The sequence below is a fragment of the Melanotaenia boesemani genome, chromosome 2 (genome assembly GCF_017639745.1).
Source record: "Melanotaenia boesemani isolate fMelBoe1 chromosome 2, fMelBoe1.pri, whole genome shotgun sequence".
Lineage (NCBI taxonomy): Eukaryota > Metazoa > Chordata > Actinopteri > Atheriniformes > Melanotaeniidae > Melanotaenia > Melanotaenia boesemani.
In genome coordinates this window covers 26,669,112-26,690,303 of record NC_055683.1, presented here as the reverse complement: position 1 = coordinate 26,690,303, position 21,192 = coordinate 26,669,112, and the positions used below count along the sequence as shown (strand labels likewise).

General features: G+C 42.5%; 1 protein-coding gene across 7 annotated transcripts in view; it reads left to right on the top strand.

Annotated features, from left to right (window-relative positions):
* The window catches only part of LOC121631263 (BAH and coiled-coil domain-containing protein 1), a 61,682-nt gene that overhangs the window by 35,243 nt on the left and 5,247 nt on the right, over positions 1–21,192 (top strand). Inside the window, exons 4-23 of one of the 7 annotated variants that reach the window (XM_041972102.1) lie at positions 1,723–1,845; positions 2,037–4,334; positions 5,626–5,710; positions 5,817–6,016; positions 6,209–6,370; positions 7,579–7,844; positions 8,003–8,348; positions 9,119–10,039; positions 11,373–11,542; positions 11,692–11,828; positions 12,021–12,134; positions 14,660–14,774; positions 15,078–15,312; positions 15,440–15,634; positions 16,787–16,960; positions 17,094–17,374; positions 17,634–17,714; positions 17,955–18,084; positions 18,187–18,301; positions 18,835–18,910. In XM_041972102.1, coding sequence (XP_041828036.1) covers positions 1,723–1,845; positions 2,037–4,334; positions 5,626–5,710; positions 5,817–6,016; positions 6,209–6,370; positions 7,579–7,844; positions 8,003–8,348; positions 9,119–10,039; positions 11,373–11,542; positions 11,692–11,828; positions 12,021–12,134; positions 14,660–14,774; positions 15,078–15,312; positions 15,440–15,634; positions 16,787–16,960; positions 17,094–17,374; positions 17,634–17,714; positions 17,955–18,084; positions 18,187–18,301; positions 18,835–18,910 — 6,224 coding nt within the window. Of the gene's footprint in view, positions 1–1,722; positions 1,846–2,036; positions 4,335–5,598; positions 5,711–5,816; positions 6,017–6,208; positions 6,371–7,578; positions 7,845–8,002; positions 8,349–9,118; positions 10,040–11,372; positions 11,543–11,691; positions 11,829–12,020; positions 12,135–14,659; positions 14,775–15,077; positions 15,313–15,439; positions 15,635–16,786; positions 16,961–17,093; positions 17,375–17,633; positions 17,715–17,954; positions 18,085–18,186; positions 18,302–18,834; positions 18,911–21,192 lie in introns of all 7 variants that reach the window. The other 6 variants (XM_041972068.1, XM_041972084.1, XM_041972058.1 and 3 more) reach the window with 6 other exon arrangements.

Genomic DNA, 21,192 nt, shown 5'->3' with positions numbered 1-21,192 from the left:
TGTTTAGAAAGCTAGCGTTATTACAGGGCTGTTTGCCCTCTCTATGCATTTCATTAATTAAGATGGGAGGATGCACAGGCCGCAATGAGACGAGGTCATTAAGCCCACCACAACACTCTTCCCTACCCTGAGCTGGCTCACAGCATTGGCCCTATTGTTCCATCAACAGAAAAGTGAGACATTCAACACTCAGAGCTGCAGTAAAACCCGTGCTGCTGCACACTTACACACAAGGTCCAATGAACCACATCTGTGCTTTCCTGGATCAGGTCACATGCTTGCCAAAACAAATATGTCTGTCTTTCATTTAGCTTGTACAGAGCTATGTTTTCCTCCTTTCTCCCTCTCCTTCTTCCTTCACTCTGTCTGTTAGTTCTGTTAGCTAGAGGGTAAAACAGGTGCAAAAACAGGGGAAAGAAGTTGCGCACCACCTGGGCTTCTCTAGAAGGCTCTGAGGTCACAGAGAGGCTTGCATGGTGAAAGGGAGTTGATCATCTGTTTGTCCTTCTCACAGCCACACTTTTAAGCTCTCTTTTGCAACATGCCTATCAGATAATAATCATATCAAATGCAGTTAGTTATCATATTCTCTAACACCTTTTTCACCATTAGATTACTTTAATTTACAGCCATTTCAACAATCGAAACTTATTCTATGTTGCCCTGTCCTGTCCCTATGTGTAGTTTGTTTTCCTTGATCATATACTCTGTGTATGTGTACCTTACAAATAGTCCCTCAGGGACAAATAATGTTTTGAATTGAAGTAAATATGTATTAGAAAAAAAAAAAACATTTCTGCTGTTTGTTTTTCCTACCTTCTCATCTTTTCTTCCTTTTTTGCATTTTTTCACTCGTTATTATTAGAGAATATTAGTTTATCTGTGTATAGCTTGGTTGCATATGTTTTTTTTTTTGTTAGTATTACATTACATAACATGCTCAACAGAAAGCATTCCCTGTATTTTTATAGCAGTGTGACCATACTGGCATGTTTTCCTATTCCTATTATCTATTTTCTTTGATTTTATTTTTAAATCACTTCCTTCCAGTTGGTTGAAATAAGCAATTATACAGTAGTGACAATAGAGTAATTAAATTTGCATAGATCTTTTTAGATCCTATAGTTACCCAGATGCAGTGGTTTGTGCGTTGTCATAGTGATACTGGTCCTAATATTGTGATAGTCTTTCATCTCAGTCCATCTTTTCTTCTTTCCTCCACCCTCAAAGTCCTTTGTGTTACTCAATGTGCCATTGCAAAATGAGTTTTTTTTGTTTGGTTTTAGTATAAATGTCTTCCAGATGGGCCTGAAGTAATGAGCCCAGGTGTAATGGCTTATAGGCCCAACATCCCAATGACCTTTTAACTTTGAAGTCACTATGGGTTAGCCATCAAGCTCTCTGTTCTCACAAGCTTTCAATCCATCCTAATCAATTCATTCAGATGGATAGAGGTTCCACTGACACTTCTAAAAGGGAGATAAATAAAGAACTATGTGTTTAAAAGACAAATGTCATATATTTCTACAATCCCCAAGCTTGTTGTTTATTGTTTTCTATTCTAAACTCAGCCAGGAAAGTCAAACATTAGAGGCAGAGCCAGTACTTATTTGCGTATGAAGACCCCCAGCTGCATTGGACTTTAAGGATTACTGTGCATTACTGCATCACAGTGGCTGCTGTCATGTCTTGTTAACCCTCTCCTTCCCTCTCTCATAACAGGTCCGGGATATCCTCGATTCTCAGGAAGTCTGGCCCATACTTTCCTTCCAATGAGCCACTTGGACCACCATGCCAACAGTGGAGTTCTTTATGGGCAGCACCGTTTCTATGATACACAAAAAGGTGAGAAGCGAGAAAATAAAATCTCAATAAAATAAGACATTCAAATGCAATTTCAAAAATATATTTTATGCTGTAATGTTGCAAGGGCTACCGAAATAAAGACTCTGGAATGCTGTCATGAGCACACTTTCTTTTTATTTGCTTTAAATAATATGTTTATTTTAACTAACCAACCTCATTTCCTCTTGTAGAGAACTTCTATCTGCGGGGTCTCCCTTCCCAGCCACCTCTCATTTCAGCCAATCACAGTCTGCCACCAATGTCCAGGGCAGGTTCAGGACACCCTCAGGGGTCCTGCAGTCGAGACAGAGATCCAGGAATGGGGTCAGGTATCCATAAGGGTCTCAAAGAGGGATCTGTGGAAAGGGGAGTGGTACCTGTCAAGGACAAAGAGAGGTCCAGCAGCAAACAAGAAGTAAAAGAACGACAGCAACAGCAGCAGCATCATAACCACCAGACATCCCAGACCACACACCATCACCATTCCCACACCCATCAGCAGCACCCTCACTATTCGCAGCACCCGCTTCCCCTGGAGGAGGTCAATAGTCGGGCCCTGGAAAGGCACAAGGTATCACTCACAATGGATTACAACAAGGAGCACCCTCAGAGTATAAGCAAGCCTCTTAGTGCCTGCTTGCACAATGGCAAGATACAGAATGGAGATGCAGGAACTGCAACAGCGGCAAAGGTCTCCATGTCCAGCTGTGGTGGGGAGGGTACAACCCTCCGTGCTATGGGGGGTGGGGGGGCCAGCCAGGGCAGACATATGGCGTCTAGTGGCAGTGGTCGCTGCACCAAAGAAGGGGTAAGTGGGGAAATGAGGATCAGTGAACAACCTTCAGACTGTCTGGAAAGGGGTCAGGCACCACTTCACCACTCTCTGCCCTACTCTGTACCCCCACCCTTACACATGGGCTCTGCTACCGGAGGTGCACACCCTCATCCCCATCCTCATGCTCATCCTCATACGCATCCACATCCAGGAGGCTTCCACTGCCTTCAGCTCCACCCCAGCCATCCACACCACCCACATCATCCCCACCATACACACCACCATCCGGACTTTTTCTGCCCACCCCCACCTGCTCCTCTAGCCAATCCTGCCTCACAAGAGAGGGGCCCCGTCAATGTAGGGCGAGAGCCTAAAGTCACAGGGCCGACATTTGTGCCATCTGTGGCAGACCTAGGGGACAAATCTAGTGGGCCATTCCAGCTTGGCAACCCTGACTGCCAGGGTGTGGATAGTGGAGGAGGAGGTAGTAATGCCAAAGACAAAGCATTAGAAAAGAATGGTGGTGGGCACCATAGTAGTTGGCAGAGAAAGCAGCAGCAGCAACAACAACAGCAGCAGCAGCAGCACCCATACAGAAAAACAGAGAAAGCTCCAGACTGGATGCAGTCCCACCACCAACACGTTCAACCCTCACAACTTCCACCGCCTTCCCAACAACAACAACAACAGACGCCACATTCTCAACAGCAGCACCAAGTTGTACGATCACGCAGTGCTGAGTGTATAAACAGTGGTGTGGACATGGATGTGTTCAGATCCTCACTTCCCCAAGGACCTAAGACAGGACACACCATCCCTCATTCTGTAAACACTTCTCCTTACAGAGACTGTTCCCATCAAGGACCCCCGCCTAACTCCTCCCCACTTGGAAATAAAAACATGGGCCAACATAATGGGACTGCAGCAGCCCATGGTCCTGGAGGTAGCTGCTCCTTACAGAGAGATGGCCAAAAGGTAGCCAGGATTCGCCACCAGCAGCATGGCCGACCTGGCGCAGATGCTCCTTCTCCAGCTGAGTTAAACCAGAGTTCTAGTCAAGAGCTTAAAAGAAAGATGGACATGTCACCATATGGTTACGGCAACAGCAGTGGACAACACCACCACCAGCAGCCCCCAGTGCCACCCTGGGCTATGAGGCCACCCCATCACATGTCACAACCTGAGGAGGAGCAGAGGAAGTCCTACATGGAGCTAGGGAGCACTGGTGGGCAACATTCACAGCAGCAACAACAGCCAGGAATGAACCTGCCTCCCCCCCAGCCTCCCTCTGCACCACCCCTCAGTCAGCAACAGCAGCCACAGCAGCAACCTGATCCCCAAGGTCCAACTCAGGGTGAGAGCAGTGCCATGAAAAACCTACTAAAGTACAGCAACCAGCAACAGCCACTGCTCCTCTCTCAGAAAAGCCCGTTTGGGGGTCTGGGAAGTCTTAAATCAGGTCTGTCGGGGGGTAGCTGTGCCCTGCAGGGCAACAAACAGACTTTACCTTCCAGAAAGGGCCCAACCAATGACAGTGAGCGCACTGATTACAGTGGGCGAGGCCGGGAATTGGGGGACACAAGTCACGGGGAAAGTGAGGTGCGGCAGCCACCGGTGGGAATTGCAGTGGCAGTGGCCAGACAAAGGGACCCTCCATGTCGGTCAGCAGACAGTCACCACAGCCGGCAGGGAAGGGTACATCCCTCTGTGAAAGGTGAGAAAGAAGATCATGTTTGTGGCCTGTCAGTCTTAACACAAATATATTATTAAACTTAAATATGAAATAATAAGAAGAAAACAGGAAAACAAACCTTTCATAACCTGGAAAAATATAGAAATTTTAATTTTGTGGTGATGAGACTAGTTAAATTCATAAATATTGTATTGTGTATAGCTCTTCAGCCTTTAAATACTCAGAGGATTCATATTATTTACTCTGCAATAATCCCAAATGATGCAAGTGGTGCGAGCATCATTTTAATATAATTTGATATTATTTATCAGTTATGATACCCATAAGACAAAACTACTTAATTTATCCCTAAAGGGAACCAAAAAACAAAAAATCAGACAAACGTAAACTATTGTGCTACACAAATAGTAACAACAATTTACCTAACAATGTACTTAATATCAGCTCCTAACCAGAACATAAATAATTTTTTAGCTTTGTCATTATTTTACAGACACTCTCTCATGATTTTTTTTTATTCTAATATCAACTGTTTTGTCTTTTTTTGTGTGTCTTGTCCAAAGACTTAAGAGAAGGTTGAGGGTGAACAGCTGCAGCCTGGCGAGTGGAAGAGATAGAGCAGGATCTAATCTGCATATTCATAGACAGTGCATATTAAATGAGACAAAGGTGTCGAGTTCATCTAAGCCATTGTAAGGCATGAAGGGATTATCTTCACGGAGAAGAGAACGATCTTCTAAATATGTAACTGGGATGAACAGAGAGTCATTGTCAGAGGCTTAATCAATGCCAAGACAGGGTGGTGGAGAGGGTAGCTGCTTCTTACAGAGAGATGACCAAAAGTAAGGATGGAGGGATTTGAGGTGGGGGTTACAATATCTATGCAAACAGGGACACACATCTGTCCCCCTTTAGATTTGGATTCGATGTCCATCTATTTATGTTTTCATTTTCAGTACAATGGAAGGTTATGCAATATCTCCTAATAGGCCATGCAAACATTTTGCATGTGAGACTGAATTCAATTTATATATGGCCATATGTCAAGACCTGTAAAATTACAAAAAATAAATTACTGTAGTTTTTAACAGTTTGATCCAATAAATTGTCTTTTTTACACACTGTACACACAAATTTATTGTTTTATCAATTTTTTTCTCTTGAACATAAAGCAGTTTTCACACTAACTGAATCATTTGCAAGTGAAGGGCAAAAGACTTATGAGTATGTCTGCACTGTGAGACAAAAGTGAAAGCTGATGGTTAGGTTGATACTTGTCTCACAGGACCACCCCGCTCCATGTATCCCTCAGATCCCGCTGAGGAGGAGAGGAAGCGAATGAGTGAGGACCAAATAGGCCTCCCTTGTCTGGACAGAGAGAGAGATGCATATATCAGGTGAGCTAATGTAAAGATGTTGCTCCACATCATCTGAATTCCTGGAAAACATCTGCATTGTGATCTTCAGCTGTGTATAATTGTCTTTACTTTCTCATGACTACAGGGAAAATAAAGAAAGGGTGGAGTTTGCAAGGATCCACCCCTCCAACAGCTGTCACGGAGACCTCACCTCTCATCTCATGGTCCCTGGTGGGGCTTCTCTCCAGTCTGGGCAGTTAGGAGATCCTGCTGCACATTCTGCTCACCACCATTGGATGCCAAGAACTGGAAGTCCATCCCTCTGGATGACAGGACACTCTTACGGTAAGAGAATACTTTTAGAAATAAAGATACTAAAATTGATCCTACTCATTTTGGTCTTATAAATTAGATTTTTTTTTTATTATTATTATTTAATTTTATGTTGTGAAAATATAAAGGATGTTGTGCTGTTTGTGATTTTTTTTTATTTAAAATATCATTTGTAATTATCAAATTAAATCCTTTTTTATAAAGCAGGTATAGGTCATACAACACTGCACCAGAATCTGCCCCCTGGTTTCTCTGCTGCCATGCCAGGCCCCCTGCAGCCAGTTCTTCCTCTGCCTCAGGATCCCTCTGCTCAGCTGGTGGTCCTGCCCTCTGAGCCTCCCAGCCATCCTGCAACCCATCACCTGGGTATGCCATTACTTTGTGTCCAAATTCACTTCAGCCTTACCACAATGCAATTTTAGGGTTCATAATCTGAGCATAATGTTAAATCAGTTGTTGGTAATCAAATTGATTTTGTGAAGGTTACCAACATGCTTCTTTGTCCAATTGCAGTGGTGTTCTCAGTGGGTCAGAGAGCTCATATGACGCTGTATGCACACTACACTAAACTATCCCAGCAGAAGAAGAGAAAGTGTTAAAGCGAGGGAACTCACAGTAGACACATATTCAGTTAACAAGCAGCACAATTTAATTAGCTCACAGTCCTTGACGGTACATTTTCTTCTGAGCTCCACAGGAGTTTCAGCTGAGGAGATGAGTGCATCAATGGAAACTGCCCCACAGGAAACATTTCCATTTCCAATTCTGGGTTGAATTTTTTTGCTGTTTCACAAAAGGGGGTTGAAAGAACGAGTAAATTTGAATGAAACTGTTAATAAGAAATGCATGATACATCACTAATAGGGAGTTTAAAAAGAAAGAAGCTTGTGTGGTGGTTTTCTAGAGTGTGTGAGTATAATGTCCATCATAACATGCTTCACATGTAACCAAGCTCTCTCTTCAGTTCAAATAATTGAAGAAAGAGTAAAAAAGTAAAACCTCAGAAATGGCATCTAAGCTCTCTGCTAGGTCCTTTAGCAGATGCCCTCCTGTGGTTTGGAGGGGCAGGTGGGACTTCTGGTATGAATAGAATGCTCCAAAATATCTATTCCCAGTTCAGCATCTTGACCTTTTAATCAACTTACAGTCATCATCGTCTGGTCACAGTTTACCATTGTAATAACATTTTCCCAGCATTCCAGATTCTTGAAGTAGATTTTTAGAAACTGCCCCCTGGAGCAGTAGACTGTGGGATTGCTGTTGTCTGGGGAAATGCTGTTCTGTGAAGTAAAAAAAAAATTTAAGGGATAGATGTTGCCATAAAAAATGAATACAATTGGTTTTAAATGATCCATAATGATTTTGCTGTTTTAAAATAGCTGAGTGGGAGGCTCATAATGATGGATAGGAAGAAACAATTGTTCCCTGCTCACTAATGTATTCCAGTGTTTTGAACATAGCATTGTTGTGTATGAATTTAAAAAAGAGTGATACTTAATGTGTGTATGCACATGCATGCACTTTTGTTCTAAGGTAGCTCCCTCCATCACATTCCTCCTCCCTCTTCTCATTAGATGTGATGGAGCAGCAAGGGCTGTGGCCCCCTGTGTACGGCGCCCGGGGCCCACCCTCCCACATGCAGCATCCTGCTGTGTACTCCAGATCTCAGTTTCTACGGCAACAGGAGCTATACGCTCTCCAGCAGCATCAACAGCTCCAGCATCAGCACCAGAGTCACCAGTCGCAACAACCACAGCTACAGCCTCAACCTCAGCAGCAGCAGCAGCAGCCGCACAGAGCTGCACACAGCATGCAACACCAAGCCAATCACAATGCACAGGTGGTTATCAGGTTCTAATATCTGTCTCTCTGTCCTTTTGTCTAAAAGTACACTGGAAAGAACTGGTTTCTAAGTGAATATCAAGATTACTTATTTAAGATTATATCGATTTATTCACTAAATATGCATACAACAATAATTTACTTCTAATTTGTCAGGCACAGAAGAGACCAGACGAGCCTTCAGATGAACTAGAGGAGCTAATTTCAGAGCCAAGAACGTCCAAACCTGCCAAAGCCTATTCTTACAACCCTCCACAGAGGAACGCCTCACCCCCTGGGGCCTGCGCCACTCACCTGTCCCCTTGTTACCAATCCCCCTCACTGCGCCAGCACCCTAGAAGCACTCCCTCAACACCTTGTCCTGCTCCCAGCCCTGTTGCAGCAGCCCCTCATTCTCCTGCCATCAGTCCTGCCCCACCTCAATTGCTCAAGGGGGGTGAATCCCAGGAAAAGAGAGGCGAGGGACAGCCCCCACAAGATTACCCAGAGTCTCTGGAGCCTGGTATGCAAAAATATCTTGACAATTTCACAAATGCCTAGGATAAAATGTGTAGAATTAAAGCTTGTAAAAACAGATGCTGATGCCGGTTAGTTATAGATGAGAAGGAAAATAAGTGTAACACATGATTTTAAAAAGAGCTGTAAAAGAACTCTATGATATTGCACCTTTTACACTATACTGAATGGAAATTGGAATTGCCATTTGTAAGTGATCCAGTTTTTCAGCTGTTTGGTTAAACGTGTGGGTGGCTCTTCTGGATTGTCCATGATTGACTAAACAGCTAAAAGCTGAGGAAAATGACTGCTGGCTGTGTCGGGTGCTTTATTGTGCTGTTACCTTGGTAATAACTGAGAAACACCTCAGTTGTGGCCCTCACCTTGCAGGCCTTGCACTCTTTTCATCATTATTAATGTCTGGCTAATCTCTCCCACATGCCAGAGGAATTGTTAGGCTTGCTGATAAACCAAAGGTCTGGCTCACTTTAAATAATACACACACAAAAACCACACGCAGCTCCTTGAGGTTCTCTACCACTCCTGCTGGGAGATCAAGGCAGAGCACTACTTAAATGCCTTTCCCTGTTTCCCAGCCCTTAAAATCTTGGTAAGGGAGTTAAGTTTAACATGACTACCTTAAAATGCAAAAGTCTTATCAAGAAAATTGTCCCTTTTATTGCATTTTAGTTTAAATATAGTATCATTATTTACTATTCTCATAGCAGATTTTAGCAGATCAGTTGATGATTCTATTATTTGTATTTCTGTGTACAGACTTACCTCCTGGATACACCTACCCTGCTATAGCCATGGGCTACAGGAGCGGACCTTCCACACAGGATGTTCGACTGGCTGAGCCAGCTGACCTGGAAGCAGTCCAACCTGCTGGGCATGCTCCTCATTCCCTTGCCAGCCTTGGGGAGGAGTTAGACTGCCAAGTGGTGGTCATGCCCCTCCCAGAGACACTCCCACTCAAGGAAGTGGTGCCCGAAGAAGAGGAAAGAGTGGTTGAAAGGGTTCTGGAACAGAGGGAGGAAGCAGAGGTTGTAGCAGTGACGGCGGCCAATTATGTGCCTAGTGAACAGGAGGCAGATGAACAGGGTTCAGCTGAAGAAGATGTACTGGTTTGCCCCCCTACTGAGAGTCCAGTGTGCAAGACAGCTTCCTGTCCAGTTCCCCTTTCAACAGAAGAACCAGACAGGCCAGCGGTCATTACTTTGGAGGAGGAAGAAGATGACAAGGCAGTGTGTGGGGAAAATCAGGTGGCGCATGATCAAAAGGTCAACATGCCTGGGGAGCAGGAGCCAGAGATGCCTGCCATCATTGAGCTTGACCCAACTTCCCCTGCTCCTGCTGAGCCGCAGTGCCCACCCCTAGTGGGAGCAAAGGACAGTGAGCAGCAGCATGAGAACAAGATGACCCCTGATGATGCCTCAGTGGATTTTGCTTTTGCATGCAGCTCAGGCGAAGAAACTGTTGCTGTGCCCCAGAAACCTCTCGTGCCCTGTTACTGGAGCCTGGAGCTGCTGATTGCTGCTGCTTTTTGCACAGATGTACCCCCCTTTCCTTTGTTCCCTTATAGCACCCCATCAGCTACACCATCACAGTGCACCCCCAACCAGGGTATGGAGCTTCTGAGTGAGCTGGCAGATCTGGAGCTGCAGCAGCAAAAGCGGACATGTGGGAAAAGTCAGGGTGAGGGACAATGGATCTTCCATGACTCATATATGCTGACATACACAAGCAGTCACTGGGGCTACAAATACACAAGCCACAACTTCTCTCATATACTTCACCCTGCTTTATCTCTTTCCTCTGAGACAGCTCCACATCCCATACCCCTCTCAGGCCTCACCTCCTTTGTTTCTTTACCTTCACTGATACTCTTCTCTTCCTGCTGGTCTCAAGGGCCTTTGGGGGATTCTAACATATCCCAAGAGAGGCTGTCTGTATGCCTGCCGTTGCTCTTGTATGGCATGTTAAAAGCACTTTTATTTCCTAAAGGCTGTTCTAAAGATGCAGAGGCCTCAGGAGAGGAAGAAGAAACAGGAGGATATGGTTGAAGAGCTATTAAAGGGTGTATACCTTCCTTTTTTAGCTCCTTCTCTCACATGTCCAGCTTAGGGAGTCATCTTGCTGTTTTTTCATCCTGTAGATGTTTGACCCACACATGTGCAGACACACTTTAACTACAAAGAGACACAGAAATCGGTTTCTTTTTCTCCTAAATACAACATGCTAGCAAAAGTTGGTGTGTAATCACATTGGATGGATGTGCAGTGGATGTTTTCAGCACCCTGGAGCATTGCCTGGCTAATTAGACCCCATTGTTTTAAAGTGCCTTTAAAAGCTTTCTTGTTTTTCAAAGCTCCATGTGTTTTTTTATTCATGCAAAAGGATGTTTTGTGTTTACCACAGCATCCTAATGCATTTAACTGTTCCCAAAAGAGGGCTCTATAAAAAGGATATCATCTGATTTCAGAGTTAGTGATATTGTCATCTTGATGCAGTTCTGTTGACAGCTCAGGAAAGTGTTGCATGTCAGTTTTGAGTCACAACAATAGTCTTTATCAAAACAAGAGCATGAATACAAATGAATAGAATAAGTATTTTTTTCATGTTAAGATGTTAGACAATTCCACTTTGTAAACAAAATATTTTTTCACAAGGCAGCAGTTTCTGCTGCTCTTTCTGTAGCCCAGTCCATTAATAGCAGATTTTCCAGCCAGGGCCAATAGCAGATAGCCATACAGGAACCACAAACTGAGTCCATATTGATATAAACAGAAAACTATGCTGCATTACCTTTGTATTGGCTTAATGTGCACAAATTTTACCTGCATTTGTCCACTGTTTCTCAAGATTTGCCACATGATGTTTATATACACAAACTCCACCACATTTGTCTTGCTTTGACATGTTTTTTTTTTTTTTGGTAAATGATGAGGAATGTTCAGTTGTAATGTCTCTGAATCGAGAATGTAAAGGAAGGGATACTAGTAACTAAATCAGTATTTCTTTTACACAGAAGAGGAGCTGCTCATGTTCGATCTCCAAAGTCTTGCTACTTTGGCTACAGCCCGTGCCTTGGAATTAGGATCCCAAGAAGTCAGCAGTATGGGCCCTGGGCGACACTACCCAGCTCGCAGGATCCTGAATTTACGTAGAAAGTGCAGCTGGGCACCTCGCAATGAGCCAGTAAGATACAACTATGGAATCTATTGTGACTTTTTGTCAAAATAAATAAATGCGTTACGTAGTGAAAATAAAATTTTGCTTGAAAAGTCTTACAGTTTTTTTTTAAAAATAATATTAGCTTTGTAACGTTCTAATTTTTTGTACTTTAGGTGTGCCCTGCCAAAGTTAGCATGGAAACAATGGATGGTCCTGAGCTTGCAATGCGTGTAAAGTTGGCTGAGATACAGCGTCACTACAAAGAAAAGCAAAAGGAGCTGGTCAAACTTCAGAGGAAGCATGATCATCAGTGAGTATGACCTAATCCCTCTTTCCTGCTAAACTGCATGGTTTTGCATTGTTTAATGTTCAAACTAATAAAAACCCTATGTAATATATTTCTTTAAGTATGTTACTGCTACTGCCCTATTACGCTCAGATAAATGTAATTTTATTTACTTCTTTTGTCTGCTTGCATGTTTACATCTTCTTGTGCATGCAGGAAGGAAGAAACTCCCCGCAGCCCAGCACGTCGAGGGCCAGGGCGGCCGAGGAAGCGGAAGCCCACCCTCAGCACAGGTCCAGTGTCCTCAGCTGAAGGCCAAAGAAAAGTCAAGTGAGTATCAGTCAGCTCATCTCCGCTGGCTGGCCCTTGTCCAGTCCTGCATGATAAGCCCCTCTGTACCACTGGCATACAAGGACTGCTTCTAATTGGCATAAACAGGAAATGGGAGAACCAATGAACCATTCTAGAAAGATTACTTGAACTCTCTCTAACCTAATAATGCTGGTGTTAACTGTCTGATAGTATATTCTGTGTCAGTTATGTCTGCTGGTGTTTAAGCATGATTTATAGACTATATACGACTATTTCAGTGGCAACACTTTAGTACATTGTGAGGTTTACTGAGCTTGGTTTTTAGGGGAGCTGAAGGCTGAATCACAAGCACACAGTGTTGTCAAAGTACAATAATTCTCCTGTGCTCTGTCCCAGCAGCAGGACATTTTTGCCATTATGGTACCACAGGTTTAGCAGCCGTCCAAAGGCTATCTAAGGCAATCAAAGATTTGCTTACAGATGCAGCTATATTCAATTTCCATGTATATTTAACAAAAATATTAGTGGAAAAGGGCAGCAGAATAGAAACTGGAAGACATTTAAAACTAAGGATCTGCAGCTTTTTCTTTCCTTTAATGTGCTTTTTGTAAAGTAATATCACTGCCATTTGCTAGTGAGGACTGATAAACCAGAGGGTTCTTGGGGGTAAAGGTTTGCAGTCAGGCTTCAGTTAACCTTGTCAGGGTTCAGAAGGGCTTAGGAAACTACATGTCTCCTCCCGGCATTCTTTTTCTCCATCCTCTTTTCTTACTGAGGTTTCTGGGCAACAGTTCGTTGTGTTCCCAGTTGCCCCTCTGCGTTGTCACCTCCACTCTCCTTCCACCCATGTATCCCTTGCCAGGCCAGCGTTGATCAGAGAGGGGATGCTGATGCTGGGTGACAATGACACCAAAATGAAAGGGTAACAGGCCAGGTCCCTACAGTGAAGTTCAGTGGATGGGAGGTGATGGGATACTCGTGCAGGCCGAAGCACTGAAAATAGCGTGTGTCTGTCTTGTGTTCAAAACTTTTAACATGAATCTTCTTCAAAGCGGTTGTGCAGGGTGTTTACTCTTTTCTTTGTGATGTGTGTCTTTATTTTGCCTTATTAAGAGATATGCCTTAGAATAAGAAATAGGAAAGCAGACAAGGGAGTGATTGGCCCCTTGTTGTGTTGCATGGCAGGGTTCTATAAACCACATGCTGCACCTGTCACTCATGCTGATACGTGACGCTGACACTTTAGCGCAGATGGAGATTAGCAACAGACAACCCAACCATTTAGCATCGCTATCTTTTTCTTGAGCCACCAGGAGCTTGTGGCAGCATCTTAGTGAGAGATGCATTCAAGCTTCTCTGCCATTACATATGGATGCAGCTATGAACGCATTGACACAGAGACTGTTTGTTTTTGTGCATGCCTCTATTATTCCTAGGAGCACTGAAGTCCTTTGTGGTGGTGCTTTGATTTTTGCGGGGGGAAGGAGGGAATACTGCTTGCCAGCAAACTCTACTAATCAATTCTGTTTAATTAGTCACTGTGCGCTCAACCCCACCAGCCCCCCCACAGAGGGGAGGGACTCTGTCACGATGCGTTTGTCAGCGGCGGAAGGGAAGCCGTGGCAGGATCTGCCTCAGAGGGACAGCTCACACTTCACTAGCACCTCTGTCACTCAGTCTGTCAGTGGGCAGACAGTCACACTGCAAGATGATTGCCTTCATTTTTACAGGTGCATGGTGGCATATATTGGTCATGAGATTATGAGTGCTACACACAATACGCCATCAACATTCACATGCTTTGTTCCGGCACTGAAAATTCACACATAAACAATTAAGCACACGCAAATTTGAGTCGAAGAATATCTGGTTACAGCGGCATATGTGGAACAATATGCAGCTAAAGAACAAACACAATTTGAAACATGCTGCATGTATCTACTTAACAAACTCTGCCTGCTTCTGTATATGCGAGTGATTTCCTTGGCTATATGCAGATGAAGAGAGCGGGAGTTAATCTTTTGTTTGAGCATGGCCTGGCTCATGTCGGTGTGGTCTATGGGCAAGCTTCCAGAGCAAAATTCAAGGGCGTTTGGAGTGGTTGGCCTGTGATGCTGCTCAGTGTAGGGGAAAGAGTGTGCCACAGTGATATGAAAAGGCAACTTGGGGAGAAAACAATACAGCTGAATACAAATGCAATGCCTTCAAAACATTCACAGTATCCTTCAAAGAGATGCAGAAAACTCTCAGGCTGTAAACACATTCCCTTGATAAGGCATTAATAACTCTTATAACACAACACCCTCAGACAGTCCCAGGCTTCTTTTTTTGGATCCCAATTTTCCAAGTATGTGGCTTAGACACTGAACCCTACTTGTTCTTTTTTGTTACTCTGTTCACCAGAAAGAAAAAGGAAAGTTATTAGATCTCACAGAGAGGTGACTCAACTCTGTTTTTCTCCTATGATGTCCTATTCCCACTTTTTCTTTCAAACCACCAACATTCTTCTCTGATAAATGTCTCTTTCTTGTTTTGACTGGCAGGTCGATGGGGGTGGGGCTTGGTTTGTCGCCTGAGGACCTCGGAGGGGTCGGAGGCAGTCAGAGAAGGAAGAAGAGGCTGTCCAGTCGAGGCTTTGAGCGACTCAGCAGCACACAGGTCAGGGTCCCCTTGTCCTGCTCCCTTTTGTCCTGTAACTTGAAATGAAAGAGGCTGCTCTTTGTTTCTTTTCATTTGATATATTCCTCTTTTGCACACTATTTTTTAATTAGGTTCTACCCTTAAGAGTCAGATCCTCTGCTCTCCACATTAATATCTTTTTCACTGGGGCTTCTACTATTCCTTTTTTTTTAATGTGTGTGTGCAAGGGCCCCCTTCCTCTGACATCCTGAAGCTTTTGTGGCTTCTGTAACAGGGTGCGTAACTGGCTTTCTCTTGCTCTCTCATCTCTCTCTGTTGCAGCAGATAAAAGGACAGGGCTGCAGAAAAAGCAGTCTTCACAGTGTGCTCAGCTCCAAGCTGGCGGCTGATGTGGCACAGCTCAAACAGAAGGCCCAGGTTAAAAAGAATATCTCAGGAACGGGCTCCAGAGACAAGGAAGTATCCCCCTGCAACTCCAACTCCAAGCATGGACACAGAGGCCAGGGTACAGTCAAAGCTGAGTCCTGGCGAGAGTCTGGAGGACAAAGTGATACAGGTAGATACTGGCAATTTATGTGCCAATTGTCCTCATGCCTTATAGCATGAGGACAATTGGCACTTCGCTTTCCTGAGAGCTCCATGAAACATATGCTTAAATTTTCTTTGGTTTGTCAACTCCTCAGCAGCTAGTGTGGACAGTGTCCCCCAAGAAAGCTGGGGTGTCCCAGTGCGTCATGGATCTAAAAAAGGATCCGCCACCCTTGCACAGGGCTCCTCCCACCTGAGCCAGTCAAGAGGAAAACTTGCCCATTGCCAAAGACAAGAAAAAATGGAGGAGGAAGAGAGCTCTTCTGCAGAGAGTGACTCCTCTGACCAAGGTGAGGCAGTGCCAACAGATTTGAATATGATACATACAGTTATAGGAAATGAAGCTGCCCCAGTGTCATATAAAAACCAGGATGCCCTCTCATTTATGGTGTCATGACTCCTCATGTCCCCCTTTCACATTGCTGCTTTGCAGTGCAGCTTCTCAATTCAAAGATCAGAGGGGCTGAAGCTTCAAAATGAAGCACATTTACAAAGTTTAATGTCTTCAGTGATGGAAGAGGAGAAAGGATTTCTAAGTCGGAAACAGGATGCACAGAGAAAGAAGTTCAAAAAATGAAAATGCCTCTGGTCATTGTTCAGGATCTTGACTTTTGAGCTTAAAGATTATCAGTTTCCTTGTGTTCCTGCTGACTTCTGGGTTCTGCGTTTTACAAAGTGAAGTAAACTAGAGATACAGTATTTATTACAGCTATTTAATTAGCTCAACATATGTCAGCTCATTTAACAGCCACACTCAATAGGCTACCTTGATGACTAAAAAGATTGAACAAAACAAATGCTACAAGAAACAAATCTATTAGTCTTGTGGTACATAAAGAGACCTCACATGTTTTGGTGAAGAAGAATAAAGAACCAAATTCTGATACACATAAATGACCAGAGGACTGAATTAGGTTTACCTCGACAGAGGACCTTAAAATTCAGCACTCATTGTCTTAACTTGTAAATCATTGTAAAACCAACCAGAAGAGAGTGAAAAGGTGTTGATGAATGTCTTGTAACAGACTGGCGTGTTCATGGACATCTGACACCTCGGTGATTGGCCTTGTTGGCTGGCCTGGGTTAGACATGCAGCCACAGCTGTGGACACTTGGCTGTGAGAGGCTTTGACAGCCCTGGAGACTCACAGACTGGGTCAAAGAGCTGCAGTGACAAATACACACAAAAACTCACTCTGACTCTCCCAAGCACACTAGCTCACAGTAACATGTGGGTTCACACCAGGAAATACCACTGAGGCAAAGCACTTCATACATCATCTCTATGAACCGTTAAACACTTTACTTAAATGATAATGAGGTGCCTGGGAAATGAATAAGTTAAAGAACTTTACTTGTTAGCAATGACTAGAGATGTTTAATAAACCTCACGCGTTTACAAGAAAATACCTAATGTATGCTGTATTGTTTGCATATCATTAGAAGATGAAGAAGCGGAAGTAAGTTATGAGACTGATGAAGGCCAAGATTACAGAGCCCGACTCCCCAGAGACATCACTTCTTGCTCCTCCAAGACAGGCCCCAGTCCCTCATCTGTCGTTAAACTGGAGGCCAACCAGAAAGCCAGAAACAAAAAGCAGAGACAGGAGCTTTATGGTGAGACTGCCCTTTGAAACAATTTATAAGTCAACAAAACAGCCTCACATCTTCGTGGGAAGCATCTGTTTTGTGATTTTCCTTCTTTCTTGTCTGGTCTGAAATGTTTTTTTTTTTTAACTGAACCACACAGGCTTTCAGAGTCTGTCTGGAGCAGAGGGGGAAGTCAAAGTAAGGAAGAAGCCCACCTGTAGGCTGAGCATGGCCACTGCAGTCAAAAGCCACCAAGACCAACGGCCTGAGGGAGTTCGAAGAACATGTGGACCTAGGCCTAAGGAACCCAGGTGGGGCAGCCTTGGGACAAGAGGCAGTCGCTACAGGAGGAGCATGGGACTGGTCACGTTCCCCACCACCAGTGAGAGGTTGAAGAGGGCGACACGCAAGAACACCATGCTAAGAGGAACAATCAATAAGGTAGTTTTAGTCTACTATTACTGTCAGTCAAATTAAAATGAATACATTGCTTCTGCTTACATTTTCTTTTGTATTAAAAATGAACAATTTAATAACAGACAAAATACCATTTTAGTTTTCAAATGATTTTTTTAAAACACACACTTTTAACCTACTCTGCTCTGCCTGCACTTTCCATTACCATGACCTGAGTATTTACAAACACACTTTGAGTTGTATTCACCACTGATCTTGTCCTTTCTCATGTTGGCTTTAATAGAGAAAACACTGCTGGTCAGTCGGAGCCCCAACTTCACAGGATGAGGAGGGGAGCAGGGGACGAAGAAGCAAGGACCAACAGGTAACAGTCACATGAAAACTACTGAACAGAATCTGCATTAACTAACACATAAGTCAGCCTCCAGAATGGAATGGGTGTTAGTGTTTTTAAAAAAAATGGCTCAAAACAGATGATGGTGAAGGCTATTAAATGGAAGTTTGACTTGTATGCGTAACAGTCCATCATTTCTCACACTCCCTATCTACACAATTGTCCTTGATGTAAACTCATATCCATTTCTTTTTCTTTCTTATTTTCCAGTCAAAAGGACGAGCAGTAAGTCGTCTGCTGGAGAGTTTTGCAGCTGATGAGGGCTTTCAGATGGATGGTAGCAGCTTTTCAGAAGAGGAGGAGGACAGCAGCCATTCACGCAATAAAAAATGCTCTGAAGGTAAAAAAAGAAATAAAACAGGGTATCATCCCTTTTTTCATGAACTTGAGAATTTTTGATGATGATTAAAACTTAATTTGGCATCTTCTGTTTCTCATTCAGTTCCTAACTGTGTCCTGACCAAAGAACTCCTAACTGATGGACTGAAGGTGCTGATCTCCAAGGAGGATGAGCTTCTATATGCTGCCAGGGTCCACACTCTGGAGATCCCAGACATGTAAGTGAACAGTGAAGGTGTTCTTGTAATTCATTTGAACGATTTTATTTATTTATGTTACTATTCTTACATATATAATATTTATATCTTGTATATCTCTACAAGCCAAATACTTTTTCACTTTCTTTTTTTATGTGTTGAACGCATGAAACCTTGTGCAAAATTGGTATTTCTATGTAAAAGTTGAAACACAGAGAATCTAAGTGATGAATTATCCTGGAGGTCAATGCAGCTTTTAAAAATGCAAACAAGCTCTCTTAAGGTCAGTCAGAAAAAAAAAGATTTTTTTCCATGGCAGGACTAGATGTAATCTTTTATCTTCCTTCATATATTTCTTCCTTACATAACAAAGTCTGCGTTATGCTATGCCAAACTCGGAGTATCAATATCTGTCCTCTGGCTTAGGCAGTGAAGAAATGCTATAACAACAGCAGAGTGGGAGTAACGTATGACATGGGAGCCGAGCAAGCATAATACAAACCTCTGAAAATAACTTCATATTTTTTCTCTCCCTGCTGTGCTTTTTCCCTTAGCTTTAACATTGTTATTGACGGTGAAAGAGGAAACCGACCAAGAATCTATTCATTGGAGCAACTGCTACAGGAGGCTGTAAGTTTACCTCGCTCCACTGAAAATGTTTCTTACAAGAAAAATGTCTTCTCATGTTTGATCACATCACTTTTATTCTCTTAAGCCATTCTAAACATCCTCTTTCTAGGCTTTTTGTAGCTCTACTAGTCCCATCACACTCTCCCTTGCTGTCTCTTTGGGTCACTGAGGCCACATAAACATATGGATGGGATCTTTAGGTTTATGTGTGTGAGTAACTGAATGTTCGTTTAAACAAGCTTCGGGTGGGTAATCCCACCAACACCTGGATCTATTCATGTTTTGGATTTGAAACAAGAGATGACGTAAACATTACATCCTTTTTTTTTCAGCCAAAGTAACCAAGCTGTTGAAAGGCTCAAATTACAGATACAGTGTTGGATGACCAGGGGGCCAGATGCAGCAGTGTTGGGTTATTGAGCCACTATAATACATATGTACTTAACAATAAACAACAGTGTTTACCACAAGCGAGGGACATTGTTGAATGAAATCATGCTGGTCTCTGACCACTCTGTGACCCAAAGCTATGGTGTCATACCCGCATCTTCTCCAACTGTGGTAATGCATTTTCATTATTGCAAAACAGGACACGGGACATGCACACAGCGAAGTGTCCAAACACGAGGCACCTAAAGGAGCAAAAACAGAGTTTAACAGGCATGTTTGCAATGGGAAATTAGAAGTTGTTTAGAGGTCACAGTAAATGCACAGGCTTCATTTTGAGTGGGTCTGTGTTTATTATTTCATAAGCAATCATAATGGCTAAAGTAGGGACTTGTTTAATCTCATAGCGATTGGGAGCCTTTCAGAACCAAAACAAATTTCACATGAAATGTGACCGAATTTTCTGATGTAATGCTAAGATGCAGCCATGAGGAATTTCAAGCTTTGAATGGTTTAAATCAGAGGATAAAATATTTCTGAGGAAATTTGAAACATTTTGCTTTGTTCATATTACTAGAAACACATGTTCAAAGTTAACAGAAATGAACAAAACCCAGATTCATACGGATTCAATAATTCCTCTTATAAAGAACTTACTCTTTAGGAATGTTTATGCAGAGTCAGGTTTTATTGATTAATTAATTATATTGTACATACAGTATAACGTATATGTGCAGAACCTATCTAAAGTCAACATTTAACCTTATATTTAATTTAAGCTAAAACATTTTTAAAACATTTTTTATGCTCTCAGGAAAGTGAAGTGCCATGTTTACAGTAATGATTACAGTGAACATTAAGTTTTTGGAAAAGGGAGGAGCTTAATTGCTTCAGTTTTTAGTTTGGGGCTTCCTTTGTCCTATTTCTTTTTTTTGTTTCATGATGCTCCAAACATTTTAATGGGTGACAGGTTTGGACTGCAGGCAGGCTGGTTTAGCCCTCAAGACTTTTTATATGGAGCCATGCTGTGGAAACACATGTAGACTATTATTTTGCACTGTCTTGCTAAAATTTATCCCTGTCCTGATAATGATGTCAAAAGCTGACAGCGTATGTTGCTCTGAAAGCTGTTCATGTTGTATTAATGACGTTTTCACAAATGTACAAGTTACCCTTTGTGTACAGCGACTTTGGACTACTGTGGTTGTTTTACATGTGCTTTATAATGAATATTTCTGGATCTTATATATTTTTTGCATTCTATTTTTCAATTTAAATTTGTGGAAGCAGTTTTTAGACATATATTTATTAGCACCTTTTTTTCTCTTTTTTTCTTGTTTTTCTTTTTTTTTCTTTTTTTTTGTTTAATGAAGATATAACTAATTGCCTTCAAAAACATCTTATTAGAATGTTGAGCATTATGCTCACAGTCTGTTGAACAGTGAACACCTTCCAATCTTTATCAGTGAAAGGCTCAGGGATGCACATTTTCTAAATAATAAAATTTTTTGCTTCAAATTAAACAAAAAGCTGTGAGATGTTCACTGATTAAAGTTTTTTTTTTAATCAAGAACATCCAATTTCTAAATTTCAACATTGAATCTTTTTACTTGGTATTTGCAGGATTTTATTTATTTTCTTTCTATTAAAACTGTGTTGAGCATCTTGCCGTTGTCATTAATTGCAATAAACTGATTACTAATTTCCTTTGCTCATCACTCTCAGCTTGCACATGTGATTTTTTTATTTTTATTTTTATTTCATAAAGCCTTTCATATCAATGTTTCTAACTCTCATGGCATTTCCACTGTAAGCACTTCTGGCAACATTTCTCTTATATAAACACTCATCACATAGCAGCTGCTTCTAATTACACCATATTTCCACCATAGCGT